Source organism: Macaca fascicularis, chromosome 4 (genome assembly GCF_037993035.2).
Source record: "Macaca fascicularis isolate 582-1 chromosome 4, T2T-MFA8v1.1".
In the NCBI taxonomy this organism is placed as follows: Eukaryota; Metazoa; Chordata; class Mammalia; order Primates; family Cercopithecidae; genus Macaca; species Macaca fascicularis.
Genome location: NC_088378.1, coordinates 55,666,402 through 55,689,405, shown reverse-complemented (window position 1 = coordinate 55,689,405; position 23,004 = coordinate 55,666,402). Strand labels below are relative to the sequence as shown.

The following is a 23,004-nucleotide window of genomic DNA, read 5'->3' as shown; positions in this document are numbered from 1 at the left end:
CATTAACTATAACCATCACTGACCGAACCCTATTTTGTGGTTGCAATAATTCTTTGGGATCCCTGTTGTAAACTCTTTTTTTTTTGTTTGTTTTTTTGAGACGGAGTCTTGCTCTGTGCCCCAGGCTGGAGTGCAGTGGCACGATCTCGGCTCACTGCAAGCTCCGCCCCCACGGGTTCACGCCATTCTCCTGCCTCAGCCTCCCGAGTAGCTGGGACTACAGGCGCCCGCTACCTCGCCCGGCTAATTTTCTTGTATTTTTAGTAGAGATGGGGTTTCACTGTGTTAGCCAGGATGGTCTCGATCTCCTGACCTCGTGATCCGCCCGTCTCGGCCTCCCAAAGTGCTGGGATTACAGGCTTGAGCCACCGCGCCCGGCCCCCTGTTGTAAACTCTTAGTGAATCTCTGTCATCCACTCCTTCACCAAGTGTTTGCTGAGGCTTACTATGTACCAGGAACTGTTCAAGGTGCTGAGGATACAAGAAAGCAACCAAATAGAGACACTTTCATTGCTTATGTTTTACTAGGGAGACAGATGGGGGGAAAAAACACTACAAATAAATAAACTATATAACGTGTTAAATGGGTGAAAGATAAATGGCAACAAAAAGAAAAAAAAAAAGAGCAGGGAAAGAGGGTAGGAAGTATTGTAGAGCAAAGGAGAGTTGCAATTCCAACTCAGCAACCAAAGAAGCCCTCACGAGAAAATAACATTTAAGGAAACACCTGAAGGGTCTCAACACGAGAGCTTTCCAAGAAGAAGAAATGGCCAGTGGAAAGGCCCTGAGATGGGACAAGTCTGGTGTGTTCCAGGAGCAGAAAGGAGGTGTGTCGCTGGAACCATGATGTGGTTATCTGCCCAGCAGCAGCTGCACCCAGAACTCTGTCAGCAACGCAACTTCTCAGATCTACTTTGTCATAATCTAGGGCCAGGCGTGGAGTCCTGCCATCCATAGTGTTTTGTTTATTTGTTAGTTCGTTTTGAGATGGAGTCTTGCAATGTCACCCAGGCTGCAGTGTAGTGGCCCGATCTCAGCTCACTGCAACCTTTGCCTCCCGGGTTCAAGCTATTCTCTTGCCTCAGCCTCCGAAGTAGCTGGGACTACATGCATGTGCCACCATGCCTGGCTAATTTTTGTATGTTTAGTGGAGATGGGGTTTTACCAGGTTGGCCAAGCTGGTCTCAAACTCCTGGCCTCTTGTGATCCACCACCTTGGCCTCCCAAAGTGCTGGGATTACAGGCGTGAGCCACTGTGCCGGGTCCAGCCATCTGTGTTTGAACAGCTGCCTTCCTTCTCCCATTATCCTGAGCCTCATCAAACTGTGAGAAGCCTGGTCTAAAGCAATGTGTGCAAGGGAGAGAGGTCACAGGAGAGGAAGAGAGAGAAGCAACGGATGCTTGCCTTTTTACTCTGAGGAAGAGAAGTCAGGAGACATGTGGCACTGGAACAAAAATAGATGACTATATAACGATACAAAAAAATACATTAAATAATTAATTGAAAAAAAGAGTTACTAGGATAAAATGATAACATAATAACCCAGATTGGGAATATGGAGCCAACTAAGTGAAATACATTATTTTCATGAAATTTTGTCCTATATTTGCATTCATCTAAAAAGATGCACATTTTCAATGACCTCACCTGTGATTTAAAGCAGATTTCATATGCTATTTATGCATGTTGACATTTTGAGTCAAGCAATGGTTTTGCTTAAGACAATACCTACCTCTCAATATGTTCAAATGTAAATTCTAACCAGGTAGAGACTGTGTTTTCTAGAAGTTCTGTAAAACACATAATTATATGTCTCCTACAGGAAAGTTCCCATATGTGCCAATAACCTTGATGTATTTTATTTTATATCATATAATAAACCAGTTTCTGGCTCATGAGGGGTGTGATATGCATTCAGCAGATAAGGAATAAGAAAGAGGAAAGAAAATAATAAATTTATCAAAAGTCTGAATGACAACAATTTGTACAGTGATGAAAATAAGCGGGTTTTATTTAAGAAAAATCTAATTTCATTGCTTTTTATGTATATATACATGTAGAACCACACACATGTGTGCATAGACACACTACTTTAGTAATAGAACAGAATCGCTATTCTATTTTTGGAGGTTACAATTTTCTTTACATTAATCTCGCCAAATGAATACCAAGATTTCCTCTTAACTCTTTTCTACCCTTTATCTTCAGAGTCAATATATCCTTTGAATGCAACTCAAGGTTCCTCTGGCTTTTTTGCCATTCACATCTATCATACACTCTAACCCGGTCATATTCCATCAAATGGTTTGGTATAAACTGCTTGAAATGATTCATATTCCTTTATTCATTCAACCTATGTTTACTGAAAACTTAAAATATGACATCATCCCCAAAAAGAGTCCTCCACGCATTTATAGAATGGGTTCTCTCCCAACAAATTATTCACTAACAGACTGGGTGCAGCGGCTCGTGCCTGTAATCCCAGCACTTTGGGAGGCCAAGGCAGGTGGATCACAAGGTCAGGAGTTCAAGACCAGCTTTGCCAACATGGTGAAACCCCATCTCTACTAAAAATACAAAAATTAGCCAGGTGTGGTGTTGGGCACCTGTAATCCCAGCTACTTGGGAGGCTGAGACAGGAGAATTACTTGAAACCAGGAGGTGAAGGTTGCAGTGAGCCGAGATCGCACCACTGTACTTCAGCCTGGGCAACAGAGCAAGACTCTGTCTCAAAAAACAAAAAAACAAAAATATTCAGCAACAGACAACATTTCCTATCAAAAACTTGGGTAGCCAAAGAAAGTTACAATATAGAAGCCAAAGAAATACATCTCAAGATGTCAGCAAGTAGAGGTTATTAGCATGAAAATATCATTAAATGTCATTAACCAAAATGCAACTTAGAGAGAAGGCCCTTAGCCTTTAAATCAACAACAGTCAATAAATGGAGAGTACCTTAGTAGGCATTCATTTACTTAATTGTACTGCCCGATCAAATTACTGATTATCAGGGCCATTCAGGTTGGTTCAACCCATATATAGGGTTGGTTCTATCCCTGGCTGAATGCTTCAGAAGTGAAATTTATAATAATGACCCAATGGCTGTTTGTATTAACTCTGGAATTTGCTTTTTTAGGGAATTACTGTCCATCAATGCAATGAACTTCAACAATATCAGCTGTCAACTTCCCCTTCCTTTCTTTCTCTTTTTCTCTCCCTTTTCCATACCTCCCTTTTTTCTCCCCAAATGAAACTGTGGCCACACTGTCAAACCAGAAGAGGAACCAAAGAGGTGAAGAAAAACAATTAGTCTTTCTTTATTCTTTTCCCAAGGAAGTTTTCTCCATTGGATTGGCCTTATGAATAATAATGATGATAAAAATCACTTATGTAATACTTACTACCCATGTACTGCTCTAAGTATTTATATACAATAAGTCATTCAAACATTACAACCACCATATGGGGTGGGCATTATTACTATTTCCTTGGCACAGGTGAGGAAACTAAGGCACACAGAGTTTAAGTAACTTGCCCAAGGTCAGATAACTAGTTAGAGGTAGAATCTGATTCTAATCCCAATGACCTGTGCTCCTGAACAGTGAATGTGCCACAGTCTGTCCCTTCCACCACACACATACCGAGACTGGTCTCCTTGAGTAAGTGACATCTTTTCCCCCATTACATGGTGGACTCCATTTCAAAGGCTCTTCCCAACCAGACTTGATAATTGGGATAAATCTGCAATGTTTGAACACTTACCATGGTGACAATATAATACTCTTAAGTAATTACATGTTGTATTCAACAGAGTTGGTGAGAAACTTTGGCTTGATGAGTGAGGTGTTATAAGATAAAACACTATTGCCCTCTAGATGAGAAGAACAACTTGTCTATGGTGACTAAGCCAGAAGGGGCAGAATTGTTCCCACCAACATGTAGGGAGAGATGTATTTTCCAGAATCCAAGCATGATTCCTTTGATGTTTGTCTTCTCGGAAAAACAATTACTTTTGTAAACTTAATAGCTATTTGAAAATGATAGAAAATGGTATTAAAATTAATGGAAAATACTAAAGACAACCAATGCAGCAGCTACAGTAATTCAAGAAGGAATAGAACAGAGTTCCTACCCTCAAATGGCTGATAAATAAAAATAATAAAACAGGTTTATCAGCCTAGGGAAGATGGTGAAACCCCATCTCTTCTAAAAAAAAAAAAAAAAAAAAAAATTAGCCGGGCATGGTAGTGTGTGCCTATAGTCCTAGCAACACGGGAAGCTGAGGTGGAAGGATTGCTTGAGCCAGGGAGGCAGAGGTTGCAGTGAACTGAGATTGTGCCACTGCACTCCAGCCTCAGTGACAGAGTGAGACCCCCATCTCAAAAAACAAAAAGACACGTTTAAAAAAATCATGGCATGGCAAAATTACTACAAGAATGGTATAAGTCAAAATTTAGAAGAGATCATATTAAATTGAGTGAAGTCAAAAGAGAGTTTGCCCCCATCTTCACCAACCCCATTTAATTCAGCATCAATCTTGTTGCCTTCGTGCCCTGAACAACATCCTGCCCCTCCATTTGCAGCACCAGTCCCTCAGGGCCTAGACCACTCACTTCAGCCTCACAGAACTTCCAGCCATGTTTTTCACTGCTGTCCTAGCAATCCCTGCGGGAGCATTTCCCAAAAAACATAGATAAGGAAACATCTCTTTTTCCTCATATTCAAATGTTGTAGGACAATGCTCACATGTGCCACAGGGATTCTTTTCTTCCCGCAAACATCCCTGACCCATTCAACTACTTCCTAATTTCCAGACTTGACATCATCTTCAGTGTCAGCATCCCTCTAAAACATTGGTACCCAGAGAAGAGCAGGCCTTTCTTTTGACATGATATTTAACAGGCTGTGACTGTTACTGAACATGGTCCTTATGGGTAGATTGAGGGGGTGTGTTACTTGAACCTTTGAAATCCTGATAGAGTCACATGTGTTGCAGCCCATGACCTAGTCTCAACCCCATCATAAAGAAAATGAACCTATTTTTGGATGCCTTATTTTTGGCAAATCCAGGCTGCCGTCTAGTGACCCCTGCTTTACATTCTAGATGTAAATGTACATTAGATGTAAATGTACATTAGTAAAATGTACTAGTCCTTGATTCCAGGCTACCACTATGCACACTGAGTACCAACCCATAGTTTTTGAAATCCACCTCCGCCGACTTTTGGTTCATCAGACGTCTTCTAAGATCTTCCATGATAGTTTCTTGAAGACATCGGACTGACTATGAAGACATATCTGTAAGCCTTTTCAGTATCCTTTGACCTCATTTAACTAAATTCATGTGCTCTCTCACACTGCTTTCTCATCTTGGACTTCCACTTTAACTCTAATTATTTTGGTATTTCTAGTCTACAGATTATTCTCCTTGACGAAGTATCTGAAAGTGAAATGGAAAGTAAGTACCATAAAATCTGTAAACTTGAACCACTAAGGCCTTAGAAATAATCCAGCATGGGTGTGTGCAATCAACACACAACAGAGGAAGTCCCAGGTCAAGGAAGTCCCAGGTCACTTCACCTACACTGTTTTACTCATTCACAGCCATCCCTGAATACAGAACACCAAGGCCTCAGGGAGTCTGAGCAGCCTAGGAGACAGCTTCAAATTTTTCACTCCACTCAAAAGAGGAGGAAGGGAGGGAGGCAATCATGAAAGACACAGTTCTAAACATTCATTCTGTGCCCAGCACTGAGGATCCAGAGGAGTCACCTTCTTTGTCTGATCCCTTCAAGGGTCTCTGTCTTCAAATTACTCATCATCACAACCATCCAGTGAAATAGGGACAGAAATAGTAATTTTTACAGGCGAATTGAAGCTCAGAAAAAGAAAGTAACTTGCTGGCTGGATATGGCGCGTCATGCCTGTAATCCCAGCACTCTGGGAGGCCGAAGTGGGCAGATGACTTGAGGCCAGGAGTTTGAGCCCAGCCTGGCCAACATAATGAAACCCCGTCTCTACTAAAAATACCAAAATTAGCCGTGTGTGGTGGCGCATGCCTGTAATAAGCCTGTGAGGTGGAGGCTGCGGTAAGCCTTGTTCCCATCACCATACTCCAGCCTAGGTGATAGAGGGAAATCCTGGAAAGAAAAGAAAAGAAAAGAAAAGAAAAGAAAAGAAAAGAAAAGAAAAGAAAAGAAAAAAGAAAAGAAAAGAAAAGAAGGAAAGAGGGAAAGAAAGAAAGAAGGAAGGAAGGAAGGAAGGAAGGAAGGAAGGAAGGAAGGAAAGAAAGAAAGAAAGAAACTTTCCCAGAGGCACACAGCTAGTACAGGAGCTTTTCACAATGCCTGGCCTACTCTCCTAAATCACTAGTGAGACACAAGGTGGGTGTAATTAACATGTAATGCACTTGGACAGTGTGCACTTTGTAAAAACACTGTTTGTGAGAATGGCACTCTCCTGGTTTACCCACTCTGCATGGACAGCAGTTCTCAGGAGCGGATTTGTCTGATGCAGACATCTATCCCCTCTGGAAGACAGACTGCTGAAGAGCAAAGATCGGGCCCATATTATCATCTGTTAACCTACCTCATCAAGTTGTTGTAAAGATTGAGACAATTCATCTAAAGCACTCTGTAAATATCAGATATCATTATCAAGAACTCTGATAATAGTTTTTCCAGTACGGATATTTTTTCTTTTTCTCCATTAAATTTATTTTACTATGGAAATTTTCAAACATAGAGAAAAGTATTATAGAAAGAATGGCAGACTAAATCTTCACATACCCATCTCCCAGCTTCAATATTTGATATATTTCATCTGTAGTCACACACACACGCGCACACAGTTATTTTGATCAAATTCTAGGCATAATTTCACTTGTAAATATTTGTGTATATCTCTCTAAAATAGAGGAATTTTGTTTTTAAAAATCACAAGAATACTATTATCACACTTAAAAATTTTAATTGTAACTGCTTGATATTATCAAATATACAATTGATGCCTCTATTTCTCTACCATCTTATAATTGTTTTTGTTACAGTTTAGTTACAGTAGGATCCAAGTAAGCCTCACACCCAGTGATTGTTGGGTCTCCTTTATTTATTTTACTTACTTGTTTATTTATTGTGAGACAGAGTCTCACTCTGTTGCCCAGGCTGGAGTGCAGTGGTGCCATCTCAGCTCACAGAAACCTCCTCTTTCCAGGTTCAAGTGATTCTCCTGCCTCAGCCTCCCAAGTAGCAGGGATTACAGGCACATGCCACCACACCCAGCTAAATTTTGTATTCTTAGTAGAGATGGGGTTTCACCATGTTGGTCAAGCTGGTCTCAAACTCCTGACCTCAGGTGTTTTGCCCGCCTTGGTCTCCCAAAGTGCTGGGATTACAGGCATGAGCCACTGCACCCAGCCTGGGTCTCTTTTAATCTACAGCCTTCCCCTTTTCCTTCCTTGTTTCTCCCTTACAGATTTTTTGGTTGAAGAAACGAGGTCATTTGTCTTCATTGATATAATTTCCCACAGAATCCTGTGAGCTATATAAAAATCATTTCTCTTTCAGTATAAGCAATTCTACTTTCCTCTCTTTAGCTCAAGAGTAATTTTCTGCTTGTTATCATTTGTTACACTTTTATCCTCGTATAAAAAATTTACTTGAGAAATAGTTATATTTATTTTACTTAGATAAGTATGTATTTAGTATTTACTATGTCTCAGGAACTATTCTCATTTCTTCACAAATATTAGTTCATTTAATTACCATAATAATATCTTCTTTTTATAGATGTGATGTCTAAGACTCAGAGAGGTTAAGTAACTTACCTAAGGTCACACAGCTAGTAAATAGGCAGACAGCTCTATTGAGAAACTAAGATTGAAAGAATATTAAATGTTCACTTGATCTAACCATTTTTTGCAGTCAGTGCTGTACAGCTGAAAAGGCACTAGACTTGGGTTTTGAGTCTGACTATTCCACATATGGACTACTCATGTGACTAGTTATGTGACTCTGAGCAGGGTACTAAGGCTCTGTTTTCTTGATATACAGTGAGCATTTAATAAACACTAAACATGAACCCCACCCAGAGAGCCATTTCAAAGGCTAACTGTGAAATCCCTTTTTATAAATTTCACCTTACAATAAACCACACCAGTTAAGAATGCAGTCGACAGACTCTATTAAGTCCCAAATCTTTGGGCAGTTTTTCTCCAGCATTCAGTCATGAAAATTACTTATGAATTAACAAACATTTACTAAGCGGGGACTCTGAGTCACAACTAAAATGCCTATTGTGAATTAATTGCAGGATGGGTTAACTGGATTAATTAAAGAGATAACAATTGTCATCTGATAAAAATACATAAAACATTGTGTTAAAACAGTCGAGAGATGAAAAAGCAGACAATCAATATCAGTTAAAATTATGTGCATTTGCTTCAAATAAAATGATTGAACTTTAGAAGATATATTTCCTATTTAATATATTTAATACAAACAATTTATAGTATGCAAATAGTTGAGGAGTAGTTAAATAGACTGGATTAAAGTTAAACCATAACCCCAAATTCAGGTACAAACTTATTATTGATCTTATTGAGCTTGGGTGTTAGCATTCCCAGAACAATTATCTCTAATAAATTGAAGTATGTGCTCAGATTACTTTCATAAATTGATGGGCTGTCAAAATAATGGAATATATGGTGTTCTTTTAAAATTCCCTTCAAATTTATACAGTAATACAGCAACTTAAAGAACAGTCACCTTCTTCTACCTCCACATTTTAAGATTTATTTCAAATACACTTTCACATATAAAGAGAGCACCACACAGTGATAGCCTCTATGTACAACAAGTAAAATTAATCATTTATTATTTTTCTACTTGTACTTTTTCTTTAGGAAAATAATAAATAAGAAGTTAATTCCTTCCTGAAGAGGGAAAATCATTTTTAGTTGCTCCTTTGTCCTTTAAAAAACCCTGCAAAGGTGATCAAGGAGAAACCTCATTATCTTGATCTTCTGGAAGCCTCTGTTACATTCCAATGCCCAACTGTCCAACTTCATTAGTTCTTAACTGGATAGAGTACTGCCCCCATCAGCCCATGGAGAAAGGCAAACACCTCCTTCAGGGTCCACCTAATGCTTTCTCAGATAAATAAGCATGAAGAAAAGTCAAAGTCCATTCTAGCTCTAAAATAAGGAATGAAATGTTTTCCTGATATGATTTTTTTGTTTTCATCTGATAAAAATTTTACATATCATAGAAACTGCATGGTACATATATCCTACCAGGATAGCCCCAGGATAATTTTCTTAAAACATGCAGGTCACGTGAAGATTATTACTAGTTATTTCTGCAGTACAAGGCAAATAATCATTTCAATTCAACAATCAAACACCCAAAGTGACCCAGAGGCCCACAGCAGGCAACTTCCACTGCACACAAAGGAAAAAAAGCACTCACGCATATATACACACACACACACACACACACACATACACACACACACGCTAGTGAACGTGCTCAGGGCAAAAGACCACTTAGGCCAGACAAAACCAGCCCGCAACTGTTTTATAATACTATCACAATTTTGTTATTACATTTTTGCATATATAAAACTCATATTTTTTTAAAAGGACATTCATGACACAAACAGGCCACGGTCACTGACTAAAATAATTTCTTAGGTTTTAGATATTTCAACAATATTGTCAGTCTTTGCATGTTGAATATGGGTTGCAAACTAGAGATCGTGAAACTTTTTTATTTATTTCTTATATAAACACACAGAGGGGAAACAGACATGGATGGGACCTAGTTTTGAGGTGCCTAATAAGAACACTTCTAAACCTCTTCAAAGAAATGGCAGCATTATGAGCTTTGAAAATGTGAAAGAAAAGAGCAGAGAAGGAAGGCCCCATGCACACATACCCACAGAAGAATTGTGTTTCATGGCAACACACTACCCTCAGGTTCAGACCACACTCCACCTGTTTTTCCATATATGCAAGGTTCTTCACCACTTTCCCTTCTGTAGGGTTGTGATCAGAAGCCCTGTACTGTTCCTACCCTTGGAAATGGCGCACGGGATACCTGCCAACAACACATATGAGCTTCATCATGGACAGAAAACACACTCGTCATTCAAAACCAACATTCACAGGAAAGCACCATTTCTGTTTGCCTTTTTATGTTAATCCTCATGCAATGTATTTTGAAAACAGATACACTTCAACAGTTCAGAATACGCTAGTACTAATAAAACCAACATGTTACATGCTGAAGTAATTGCTCAATTGAGTAAAACCCTTAGACCCCCAGCAAACAAATGTGAAATTCAAGAAAATTTTGAATGATTAGTCAAAGACCCCCAGGGCAACAAAGAACCCTGGGAGAGGGTGGCTGGTCCAAGGGTTATTGTATGTCCAAGGCGTCAGGGACTTGGCACGGTCTGGAGACTCCCAGCAAAGAAAAACGTCTCCCCTGGGGAGCTCATTCTTGGGTTTCTCAAACCCCTGGTTTGAAAAGCAAGGTTTCATCTCTTTACCTCTAGTAGATCTAATATCCATATGTCTTACTGTAAAGCCAGGACTTTGACTTGCCTTTCAGGAAGTATCTGAGACACAATACCAGAGACACCATTCCACGGTGAATACTTGAATGTATACCTCAAGAAAAACGTCTCTTGTTTTTAAAATTAAACAGCACATTTAACACAGTCAATTTTGAAACCCAGCCTGTGCATTAAGGTCATGTCAGATTTCTCCTAGTAATGCCAACTGCTTTGGCAGTTAACTAGGACACAACAACACAGAGGATTGGTCAGAAGTTAAGGAAGCCTCATGTGTATGTTTAGCCTTGATGCTAAAAATTCCCATATAGACAGGCAGGGTCAAACAGTACATTACGCGATTCATTTGATCTTGTTTACTTATTTATATATTCATATTTCTTTTATTTAAAAAATTCAACTAGGTGTTTAGGGAAAAAGGAGCATTTTAAGAATGGCCTAGTTTTTCTTGCTTTCATTTGTACATCTGATAATACATTCTGAAGCAAGAGTTGAATTCCAGAAAGGTGAAGGAATAGTATGGCAAGGTTAGGCCTGTGTGATCTGTGATCCAAAAATGTCAGCCCATTGTGCCACAAAGAGGGAGTGGAGGCACACGTCTTCACTGAAAGGAAGTTCTGTTTTAGCTAAAATGAAGCATCTGTTCACATTGGAATCCTATGCGTAGGTAACTTGTAGTGAAATTCAGGTTTAAGATAAAGAAAGAAATGTAGTGGGAAATCAATTCAAACACAGCCGAAAGCTCATCTGGCCTAGTGTTATCTTCAGAAAGGCACTTTTATATTTCATAGGAACGTTTTTCAAAATACTCATGTGTAGCTCTCACCTCTAGATATCTGAGCAGTAGAGAACCATCCCATTGTTTCTGATGCATATCTCGGGGTAGCTTACTTATTTTAAAGAGGCAGCATTGCATGACAAAGGAAAAGTTTAAAATGAAGCAAGTCATAATGTAATAAATCTGAATACTTTAATATAATAATGGATAATGTGAATAATTTAAAATAGTATAAATTGGTCAGGTGTGATGGCTCATGCCTGTAATCCCAGCACTTTGGGTGGCTGAGACAGGCAGATCACGAGGTCAGGAGTTAGAGATCAGCCTGGTCAACATGGTGAAACTCCGTCTCTACTAAAAATACAAAAATTGGCCAGGCATGGTGGCATGAGCCTGTAGTCTCAGCTATTTGGGAGGCTGAGACAGGAGAATTGCTTGAACCTGGGAGGCGGAGGTTGCAGTGAACTGATATTGTGCCACTGCACTCTAGCCTGGGTGACAGAGAAAGACTCCATCTCAGAAAAATAAAATAAAATAAAAAATAAAAATAAAATAAAAAAGTATACATAATTTAAAATAATGTATTTAATTAATGTGAATAACTAATATAAATAACTGCCTATTCAAAAATGACTCTGCATCTATTTGACTAGTAAATCACCAATTTTCTCTTTTTCCAGAAAAAAGAGTGACAGTACTAAAAATCTCTGCCCATTGATCTAAAAAATTGGTACTATTTTTGTTTTTGTTTTGAGACAGACTCTGTGACCCAGGCTGGAATGCAGTGGTGAGATCTCTGATCATTGCAGCCTTGAACTCCTGGCTTAGGCAATCTTCCCACCTCAGCTTCCCAAGTAGCTGGGACTACAGGCGCCACTATGCCTGGCTAATTTTGTTTTTATTTTCGGTAGAAATGAAGTCTCACTATGTTACCCGGCTGATCTCAAACTCCTGGGCTCAAATGGTCCTCCTGCCTGGGCCTCCCAAGGTGCTAGGATTACAGGTGTGAGCCACTGTGCTTGGCCAAAAATTGATACTATTTATAGTGTATTAAGTCAGTTTCTATTCAAATATTCTTTGGCAAAAAATAAAACTAGGATCCAGGGCTTTAGTAGCGCAGAGCCACTCAAGTTTTGGATTCATGCATGTTTGACTAGGTTCAAGGAAAACAGAACCAGAAACACTGCCCTGCTCTGTCTGAAGGGAAACCTGCCTTGATTACTGTGATGCTTTTTCCTAAACACCATCCTAGACAGGCAGAGCTTTTAAATGGTCAGGTGATCTCCCGAGGAAACCACTGATGAAACCACCGAGGATCTCAGTTTGCCCCTCCGGGTTTTCTCACGGGCTCCAGGCTGACTTTGTAAGTCTCTTAAACCGGCAGGTGGCCCACAGGATGAGGCCTGCTCGTGGGCGGGGGTGTGTGGTGTGCTTTTCAAAATATGTCAAGGAAAAGGTTTTGAATTATTTCCCAGAAATTCAAAATCAAGAGACTTCACATATAAATATCCAGATTAATGGCTTCTCTTTAAAACTTGGAAGTTGTACCAACTGTGGGCAGTCAGCCACAGTCAGGGGTGGCCGGACAGGTCTCTGTGCTCAGTTTATGGTTTTTCATCCCAGGCATTACCTTGTTTGAGCCTTGTGAACTCTTAGTCTGTAAAACTTGCAGATAGACGTCTAGATGCATTTTTCAGGCCCCTATGTCAATTACTCCACCCTCTGCTATGAAAATATTCAAAACTACAATCACTAATTTATATAAAATATTTAGAATAACAAGCTCATAATGAAGCCAAGTATTCCAGCCTCAACATGCATTTGAAAACATTTTTCTCCTTTCTTGCTTTCAACCTTGAAACATACTTTGAAACTCTTAATTTCTCCCTTTCACACCAGGAACTTCTGCGCACAGTGCTTGCTTATCTAATTATGTGCCTGCTTAGAAATTCCAGAGACCAATTTTGAAGCGAAACAGGTAAAGAGACCAAGCTGCAGAATCCACCCACTTAGGAGGAGTATGAATAGTTAGCCCACCACTATCCAGCCCCAGTCAGGATGACACCAACCCAACAGGCAATTACTCAAGATAAACATTGGAACTAGACATGCAGACCTGCGCCTTCCTGCATCACTACCATATATTTCCCATACCTTCTCCTGCCAAAACCCCTTCACTCATCCCAATAGGCAGAGATGGTTTCTTTGAGGCAGAAGCCCGACCATCTCCCATCTGCTGGCATTTGATCAATAAAGTTGCCTTTCCTTTCCTTTCATCATGCCTTGCTTCTTGTGTTTTTGGTCTCTGAGTGGTGAGCAGCTGAACTGTAGCTGGTTACAATAATAAAATCTCAAAAGATCTTAGCTATTATTTTGATCATATCATAACCCCTCTCTCTTTATCCTCCTTAACATATACATTCCTTTCTGTATGTTTTTCTTTTTTCTCTTCTGGAGACTAGATTAGGAAATAACCAATGTCCTGGCTTGTTCAGAGAACGTAAGTATACACATTTACATACACTGTAAGACTGAAATTTGAAAGGTGTGCATGTGTATGTAATATATATATATAAAACATAGGAGAGGCTGGCTGGGAGACTTGGGATGTTTAATACTCCATTCTATTCCAGCCCAGGGGCAAAAAAAGCCCTCAATCTTTGTTTCCTTTCCAAGCCTATCCTTTGTGGTACTTTAAACATCTTTTCCAGGATTACTCTTATTTTAAAACTTCAGCTCTAAGGACATGCACTGAAACAAATAACTTAAATGGATCACTATCCCAAAAGGAGGACATGCTTTTTATTTGGATGTGCCATCATACAAACATTGCCTTCAGTATTCTGGCAAAACAACACACAATGGAGGCAAAATAATGTGTCCAAAGAAATGTCAATACATCTTCTTATAGTCATCCTGCAATAGCGTGGGATTGAGATGATTAAATTCAAAGCTCCAATAAACAGCACGCAAATTACTTCTTGAAGGGAGCGGCATAATAATACCTGGAGCGTAAAAAGAGGAAATGAAGTTTAATTAAGTGTTGCCCAGTGAAATCATACTGAAAAAGCACAGTGAAGGGGGAACTGAAAACTCACCCTTCCCGAGGATGGGAGGGACATGCTGTCAAGTATAAAAGACCTTGATAAAAAAAATACATTACTATATATGTATGTATAGTATAACACATATGTAACATATAATACACTATAATGTATATAATATACATAATATGCATGTATATAATATACATGCATTGCAAAGTTAACCCAATCATAAATCAATCTCTTCATTTTCATTTGTACTGAAATGTTGATTTATCTTTGTTTTTTAATAACACTACTATATTCATAAAGAAGTCAAAGCTCAAATAAGACTGGTCATTCTGTAGTTAATATGAATAAATATAAATACCTCCAAACACATCTTGTATTTATCTGTTAGCAATATAAAATCAAAGTTTAAGAATAGGCCCCAGATTAAAATTTGCATCTTCAAGGGATATCATGGCCCCTTGAAGAATGAAAACTAAGTCACAGAAGAGAAATTCAGTTTTGAGACTAAATGCTAAGACACATGCTTAAAGATTCGTTTCTGCATATAACATACTTAGGTTTTCCTTGGTCAAAATACGAAAATTTCAGCCTCTCTGAAATGCCCTTGTGAGCTATCATCCCCAATGCCCAAGCCCATCAGAACATGCTCTCAAGAAAGTCTACATAAATAGTTGGTACATGAATATAGTAATCTCTTGCTTCCCTGTGCCCATCTAAGTCTATATGTTCACTCTCCTGAGTTACACTGCATTTAGTAGCTATTCAATGAATGTGGGCTGTGTAAATAATCTGTATAAGTTATATATAATTGTACAAATTATCATTATGGAAAGCAAGACTTTTCTCGATTTATGATATTTCAAACATTACATATCAAACTAAGGAGAAAGCTTTAGATAGTATTTTAAAGAAAAGAAACGATGTAAAATGGCTATCATTTCTTGAGAACTTATTATTGTTACACTAATAATTACAGCGAACGCTTCACACATAACACATACTATGTGCCAGGCATCGTTCTTTGCACCTTACATTATCAACTCATTTAGTCTGTGCAACAACACTGAATGAGATTGATAATACTACTGTCTTTGCTTCACTGATGAGGAAACAGAGACACACAAACGTTGCATAACCTGCCTGATGTCACACTGCTAGCAGGCGGCACAGCCTAGATTTGGAGACAGCCAATCTGGCTCCAGTCTCTTAACTGTGCCAAGTATTATGGTAGGATCTTAATACGTATGATCTCATTAATCATCACAGCTACCCACCTAGACATATAATATTAGTCACATTTTACAGATGAGAAAAGAGCCTTTAAAATGATGCTCAAGGTTGCACTGCTAAGGAGCAGGTTTTGAAGCTAGGATTTGAAGCCAAACCTGTCTAAATCCAGAGCTGACACACTTTCCACTTAATTGTAGTACTCCTTGAACATATGAAAACAGATAAGGAAGTTTCAAGCTTGAAAAATACATCAACTATCTGGTTTTTCTAGAAAATACATCAAGTCTACAATGGTGACTCTGGATTTACAGATAACTGCCTGTCTTAAAATCCCAGTGAAACTTCCTCCTTGAATGGAAAAGAATAGACTGATGTAAAAAAAAAAAAAAAGTAAAGTAGATGATACAATCTCTGAAACTTTAAAAACTTCATACTATTCCTTAAATTTTGATTAAATCAGAGATATATCAGTCAATTACATTTAGCACATTTAGTTCCTATTCAGAAATCTCACCATCTCCACCCTTGATTACAGATCCTTTCCCTCTTTCTCTTGAAGCTGAGAGGTCACAGTTACAATTCATTAGCAATACTTAAGGCTTTTAGATGAGTTCTCAGACTACTGTAGTTATATTACAGTGAGCAGTAACAGGAATCAGGCATCTCTTCACACAAAAAAAGTCATTTCCGATAACAATCAAAGCCATAATAAAAAGCCCTTTTCTAACATCCTATGCCATTATAATAGCTGTCTTTGACAACTGAATACCAAGTAATCAAAACAAATGTTAATTAGCACCCAGCATTTACCATTCATAGAGACAGGCCATCATCCATTAATTATCAGACCAATAACAGAGTATTGATCACAATTTGTCAACTTGGAAATAACTGAAATCGTAAAAGAAGAAGAGAATCTTTCCATAAACAATAGGCTTTCATTTCAGAAGCACTTAACCAGCTCTTCTATTATATATTACTCCTCTCATCAATAAATGCTTTTCATATAATTGTCTCTCTCTTGATTGTGCTGGCTTTTTAAAACAAAAATTATGTGGTTTAGTGAGAAGATATGAGGCACATATATCACTTTGGCAGCCAATATCAAGTCATGATGGAATTAAGAGTCAATACCTTGCAGAATTCATAAAATTAGCGCTTCTAGCCTAGGTGCCTTACCTTAAAACACCATTCGTTCACTTGCATTTCTCAACCATTTAAACAACATTGACTGAGTATCTATGTGTGCCTTCTAAATACGGATTTAATTATCCAGATATTTGATTTGTGTTCTAAATCTTTTTTTTTAGACAGAGTGTCTCACTCTGTCGCCCGGGCTAGAGTGTAGTGGCGCAATCTCGGCTCACTGCAAACTCCCCCTTCTGAGTTCACGTCATTCTCCTGGCTCAGCCTCCTGAGTAGCTGGGACTATAGGCACCCACCACCATGCCTGGCTTATTTTTTGTATTTTTAGTAGAGATGGGGTTTCACTGTGTTAGCCGTGATAGTCTGGATCTCCTGACCTCGTGATCCGCCGGCCTCAGTCTCCCAAAGTGGTGGGATTACAGGCGTGAGCCACCGCGCCCCACCTGGGTCTCTAAATCTTAACAGTCAATGCAAAGATACATAAAGCAGACATCTTCACAGAAAGAGGCAAAAACACACTGTCCGCTTTGTCTTAGATCCCTGAGTCAATGTAAAGTCAAGTTTCAATCTAAAGAAAAAACAACAGGCTTTACAGGAATCGGAAACAGAGACCTTAAAATGTGATCCTTCCTCACTAATCATTTCTTCCGAAACCTTCATAATAATTTTACAAAGAAATGCAACACATAAAAACTAAAACCACTTAAGGGACGGAATTATGACCAAATCCACTCTTACATAAATAAGCTATCATGATGCTTAACAGAGTTCTCCAATTATCCCAACATAAACATTTTATGTCATAAGGAAAAACTTATGTTATAGGGAAAAATAACAAAGTTTTAGTTGTGAATAGGAGTTAAGATAAAATGGAAAGGCCTAATTTTTCCTTATTTCAGATCCTGTCCATTTTGGACAGAGAAAACAGGGCAGCATTCATTCCAATTTTGAGGAACTGAAAATTGACTGAACTCATACTTAACATTGTCCGAGGGAATGGCGCTTTTCCAGCTGCAGGCACAGGCCAAGTGTTTTAACTGCAAAAATCTCAGCGGCTCACCTTAATACTGGCTTTAAAACAGCTTTTCTGTGATAACCATATGTGCCCATTTTCTACCTGAAGAATTTCCATAATTTTAAATCCCAGAAAAACATGAATCATAGTGGGGATTCAAATATAACATTTAGTATAGCAACTCTTGGATAAGGGAGGAGAGAATAAAGTAATTGAAATGGTTATCAAAGTTCTACCTGGAGAATTGGATAGCTAAATGGATTACCCCTTGACTTTTCACCCCTGAGACTATAGTTGGATTCAAGTCCTGACTGCAGTGACTAAAAAATCATTCTGACCACTGATGTGAGAAAGGCCTGAAGTGAAATTAGAATGGTGGTCTCAGTCCAGTTGTTTCAGTGCCGTATTTCCAAATCCCCAAACCACAGCAAACCTGTACTCCCTGCAGAAAAAGCACACAAAACCCACACTTCCAGGAAAGAACAGGGTAAAAGAACCAAAAACTGCTATTAATAAACTATAAATCAAACAAATACACTAACCAAGTAAAATCCTGCTACTAAACAAACATTACATTGGAAAAAAAAAGAAACCTGGCTATTTAATCATTGGCATCCCTTCAAACTTGATGCTGTTCAATTATTGCTTTTGTTATGACCTACTTTATGCTAATCCAGGAAAAAGGTAAATTTGCTCAGGTATGTAAACAAAAATATTTTCATTTTCAAGTGAATTCAAGTATAAAAGAAATAAAAGCTAGAAATGTCAAAATGTAGGCAGCATGATAGACCTAACTAGGAATGAAATGGAATCAGTTGACACTCAAAAGAAATACACAAAAGCTTCCAGTGGTGCTCAGTCCCTTCTTAAATGAAGGAGTTAACAGACCTAGCATGTTTCAAGAAAAACAACCTGTTAAATTACAATTTACAACCAGCTCTGTGTATCATTTAGAGTGAATAATTCATTTGTGCCTTAAATTTTTTCTCTGTGTCTGATTTAAAACACTGCTTCTAACAACAGGTGCTTATCCCTGTAAATTACTCTTCTAATTCTGTTGGATAATGGCTGATTACAAGCACAGGAGAAGAGAAAGATGTTGGGGTGTTTACGTCAGAGCCAGCTATCCTTTAACAAGATTCCAAAAACAAATACCCTTGAAAAAATGGTATTACACCAGGGAAAACAAGACCCATGCCATCAAAAACAAATCTGAAATCCAGCCAAATAACATCATATTCATTTTTCATAGTAGATTACATGCATTGTTCCTGCCTCTTCATTTCTAGATGTATGAGCAGACCAAGCTCTCACCTTGATACAATTCTTGTGTTTCCCATAGACTTACGTAAGAATTCAAGCTTTATATAAAGTGACAGCAATTAAACCAATAACTCCTATTTTCTGCAGATGATATTATTGGCTTCCCTATTTCAACTTCCATATTTGATTTAATTAAATTAGAGAATTATTAGGAAACCGCAAACAGTAAATCATAGCAGTAATATAAGAGAGAAATTGCAAAACTAGTTGGCATGCCCTGTATATGAGGAAGATTTTCAAGTATTGCTCCTTTCAAGACGCTTGATTAGGAGGCTATGATTGCAATCACTAATTCTTTTCTCAAGGGTCACGCAATTGTTCAGAAGGCCTAGAAATTGTAATTACAAAGCAAAAAGAGAGATGCTGCCTGGCTGGCTGATGGTCCTTTTTCTGAAATCCAATCCTCTTTTAAAGTACACTGCATTCCAGTAATTGCTTTTCATCAGTCCTCCATTTAATAGTAATATTTTACGATTTTGCATTTTCATTGAAAAATCCCATTAGTCCACAAATCATTTAGTTGTGTGAGTTTTCCAATCATCAAAAGTCTTGTTTTCTACTTCCAAACCTCGGAATTTTTACAATTTTAGAAATAGTGTAGTCAATCTGTTACCTTGGCAGCCACATGTTTACTTATAAGTGCACAGGTCTTGCCTCTTAACATGCTGCTGACACAATTCCTCACCTTTGACAGACCTTTGCTCCACAAATACGGAAAGTGAATGAATGACAAGCCACTCTAAATTCTGTTGGTTGCGTTACTATTGGAGACAAAAAGTGATGACTACAATAATGGAAGGGAAGGAGGGAGGGAGGGAGGTTGCATTCAGGATTTATTTATTTATTTTTTGTAGTGGCTAGAGGAGAAAAGAGAGGGTAAAGTGTTAACAGTAATTCTAAACAGATTATTCACTGGGAAACTAAATAATGGAGAGTTTAGGGAGACAGAGGGTACAGAGTACAGAGAATATACAATAAAAGAAATAGATTTTCAAAGGTTATGGCTGTGCATTGTTTTCCTCAGCTACTAAAAGAAAATTAGGTTATTTTTTTCCATCACAGCAGCCCATGAGCATTCCTCTCTGAGTTAATAGGTTATAATGAACCCAGAAGCATTTCTATACGTATTAACCTTTCAAGAATTTCTCTGCATTCTATGTTCTTCTGACTGATGTATGTTTCAGCCCTGGATACGGGCTATGCTGTTTTGCAGCAGCACTCACCTGTGACACTGTCATCATAAAAGCATCACTTTAAACCTAGACTTAAAATGGGGAGATAGTGGAGCTTGGGCACTGGTGTGCAATGTCTGGGCTCAGACCTGGTTCCATTGCTTGTCAGCTGGATGATGGAGAACAAATCACTTGTCCTTTCTTGTGTCTCAGTTTCTTCATCTATAAAATGGGAACAATAATAACATCTCGATCGGGAGGCGGAGCAAGATGGCCGAATAGGAACAGCTCCAGTCTCCAGCTCCCAGTGCGAGCAACACAGAAGACAGGTGATTTCTGCATTATCCACTGAGGTACTGGGTTCATCTCACTGGGGAGTGCCGGACAATCGGTGCTGGTTAACTGTTGCAGCCCGACCAGCGAGAGCTGAAACAGGGCGAGGCATCGCCTCACCTGGGAAACGCAAGGGGGAAGGGAATCCCTTTTCCTAGCCAGGGGAACAGAGACACATAACACCTGGAAAATCGGGTAACTCCCACCCCAGTACTCCGCTTTAAGCAAACGGGCACAGCAGGAGATTATATCCCACAACTGGCCAGGAGGGTCCCACGCCCACGGAGCCTTCCTCATTGCTAGCACAGCAGTCTGCGATCTAACCGCAAGGCAGCAGCCAGGCTGGGGGAGGGGCGTCTGCCATTGCTGAGGCTTAAGTAGGTAAATAAAGCCCTGGGAAGATCAAACTGTGTGGAGCTCACAGCAGCTCAAGGAGGCCTGCCAGTCTCTGTAGACTCCACCTCCGGGGACAGGGCACAGCTAAACAACAACAACAAAAAAAAAAAAAGGCAGCAGAAAACTCTGCAGATGCAAGCAACTCTGTCTGACAGCTTTGAAGAGAGCAGTGGATCTCCCAACACAGAGGTTGAGATCTGAGAACAGACAGACTGCCTGCTCAAGTGGGTCCCTGACCCCTGAGTAACCTAACTGGGAGACATCCTCCACTAGGGGCAGACCGATACCCCACACCTCACACAGTGGAGTACACCCCTGAGAGGAAGCTTCCAAAGCAAGAATCAGACAGGTACACTCGCTGTTCAGCAGTATTCTATCTTCTGCAGCCTCTGCTGCTGACACCCAGGCAAACAGGGTCTGGAGTGGACCTCAAGCAATCTCCAACAGACCTACAGCTGAGGGTCCTGACTGTTACAAGGAAAACTAACAAACAGGAAGGACACCCACACCAAAACCCCATCAGTATGCCACCATTATCAAAGACCAGAGGCAGATAAAACCACAAAGATGAGGAAAAAGCAGGGCAGAAAAGCTGGAAATTCAAAAAATAAGAGCACATCTCCCCCTCCAAAGGAACGCAGCTCATCGCCAGCAATGGATCAAAGCTGGACGGAGAATGACTTTGACGAGATGAGAGAAGAAGGCTTCAGTCCATCAAACTTCTCAGAGCTAAAGGAGGAATTACGTACCCAGTGCAAAGAAACCAAAAAGCTTGAAAAAATAGTGGAAGAATTGACAACCAGAATAACTAATGCAGAGAAGGCCATAAACAAACGGACAGAGATGAAAGCCATGACACGAGAAATAAGTGACAAATGCACAAGCTTCAGTAACTGATTCAATCAACTGGAAGAAAGAGTATCAGCGATTGAGGATCAAATGAATGAAATGAAGTGAGAAGAGAAATCTAAAGAAAAAAGAAGAAAAAGAAATGAACAAAGCCTGCAAGAAGTATGGGATTATGTAAAAAGACCAAATCTACATCTGATTGGGGTGCCTGAAAGTGAGAGGGAAAATGGAACGAAGTTGGAAAACACTCTTCAGGACATCATCCAGGAAAACTTCCCCAACCTAGTAGGGCAGGCCAACATTCAAATCCAGGAAATACAGAGAACGCCACAAAGATACTCCTCGAGAAGAGCAACTCCAAGACACATAATTGCCAGATTCACCAAAGTTGAAATGAAGGAAAAAATCTTAAGGGCAGCCAGAGAGAAAGGTCAGGTTACCCACAAAGGGAAGCCCATCAGACTAACAGCAGATCTCTCGGCAGAAACTCTATAAGCCAGAAGAGAGTGGGGGCCAATATTCAACATTCTTAAACAAAAGAATTTTAAACCAGAATTTCATATCCAGCCAAACTAAGTTTCATAAGTGAAGGAGAAATAAAATCCTTTACAGATAAGCAAATGCTTAGAGATTTTGTCACCACCAGGCCTGCCATACAAGAGACCCTGAAGGAAGCACTAAACATGGAAAGGAACAACCGGTACCAGCCATTGCAAAAACATGCCAAAATGTAAAGACCAGCGAGGCTAGGAAGAAACTGCATCAACTAAAGAGCAAAATAACCAGTTAATATCGTAATGGCAGGATCAAGTTCACACATAACAATATTAACCTTAAATGTAAATGGACTAAATGGTCCAATTAAAAGAGACAGACTGGCAAACAGGATAAAGAGTCAAGACCCATCAGTCTGCTGTATTCAGGAGACCCATCTCACACGCAGAGACATACATAGGCTCAAAATAAAGGGATGGAGGAAGATCTACCAAGCAAATGGAGAACAAAAAAAAGCAGGGGTTGCAATACTAGTCTCTGATAAAACAGACTTTAAACCATCAAAGATCAAAAGAGACAAAGAAGGCCATTACATAATGGTAAAGGGATCATTCAACAGGAAGAGCTAACTATCC

At 39.3% G+C, this 23,004-nt stretch overlaps 1 protein-coding gene across 1 annotated transcript in view; it reads right to left on the bottom strand.

Moving 5' to 3' along the window:
* Nucleotides 1–13,891: 13,891 nt before the first annotated feature.
* SAMD5 (sterile alpha motif domain containing 5) overlaps nt 13,892–23,004 on the bottom strand; it is a 244,928-nt gene continuing 235,815 nt past the window's right edge. Inside the window, exon 2 of the mRNA XM_065543543.2 lies at nt 13,892–14,359. Within this exon, the coding sequence (XP_065399615.1) occupies nt 14,132–14,359 (228 nt within the window). The 3' untranslated portion in view covers nt 13,892–14,131. The remainder of the gene's footprint in view (nt 14,360–23,004) is intronic.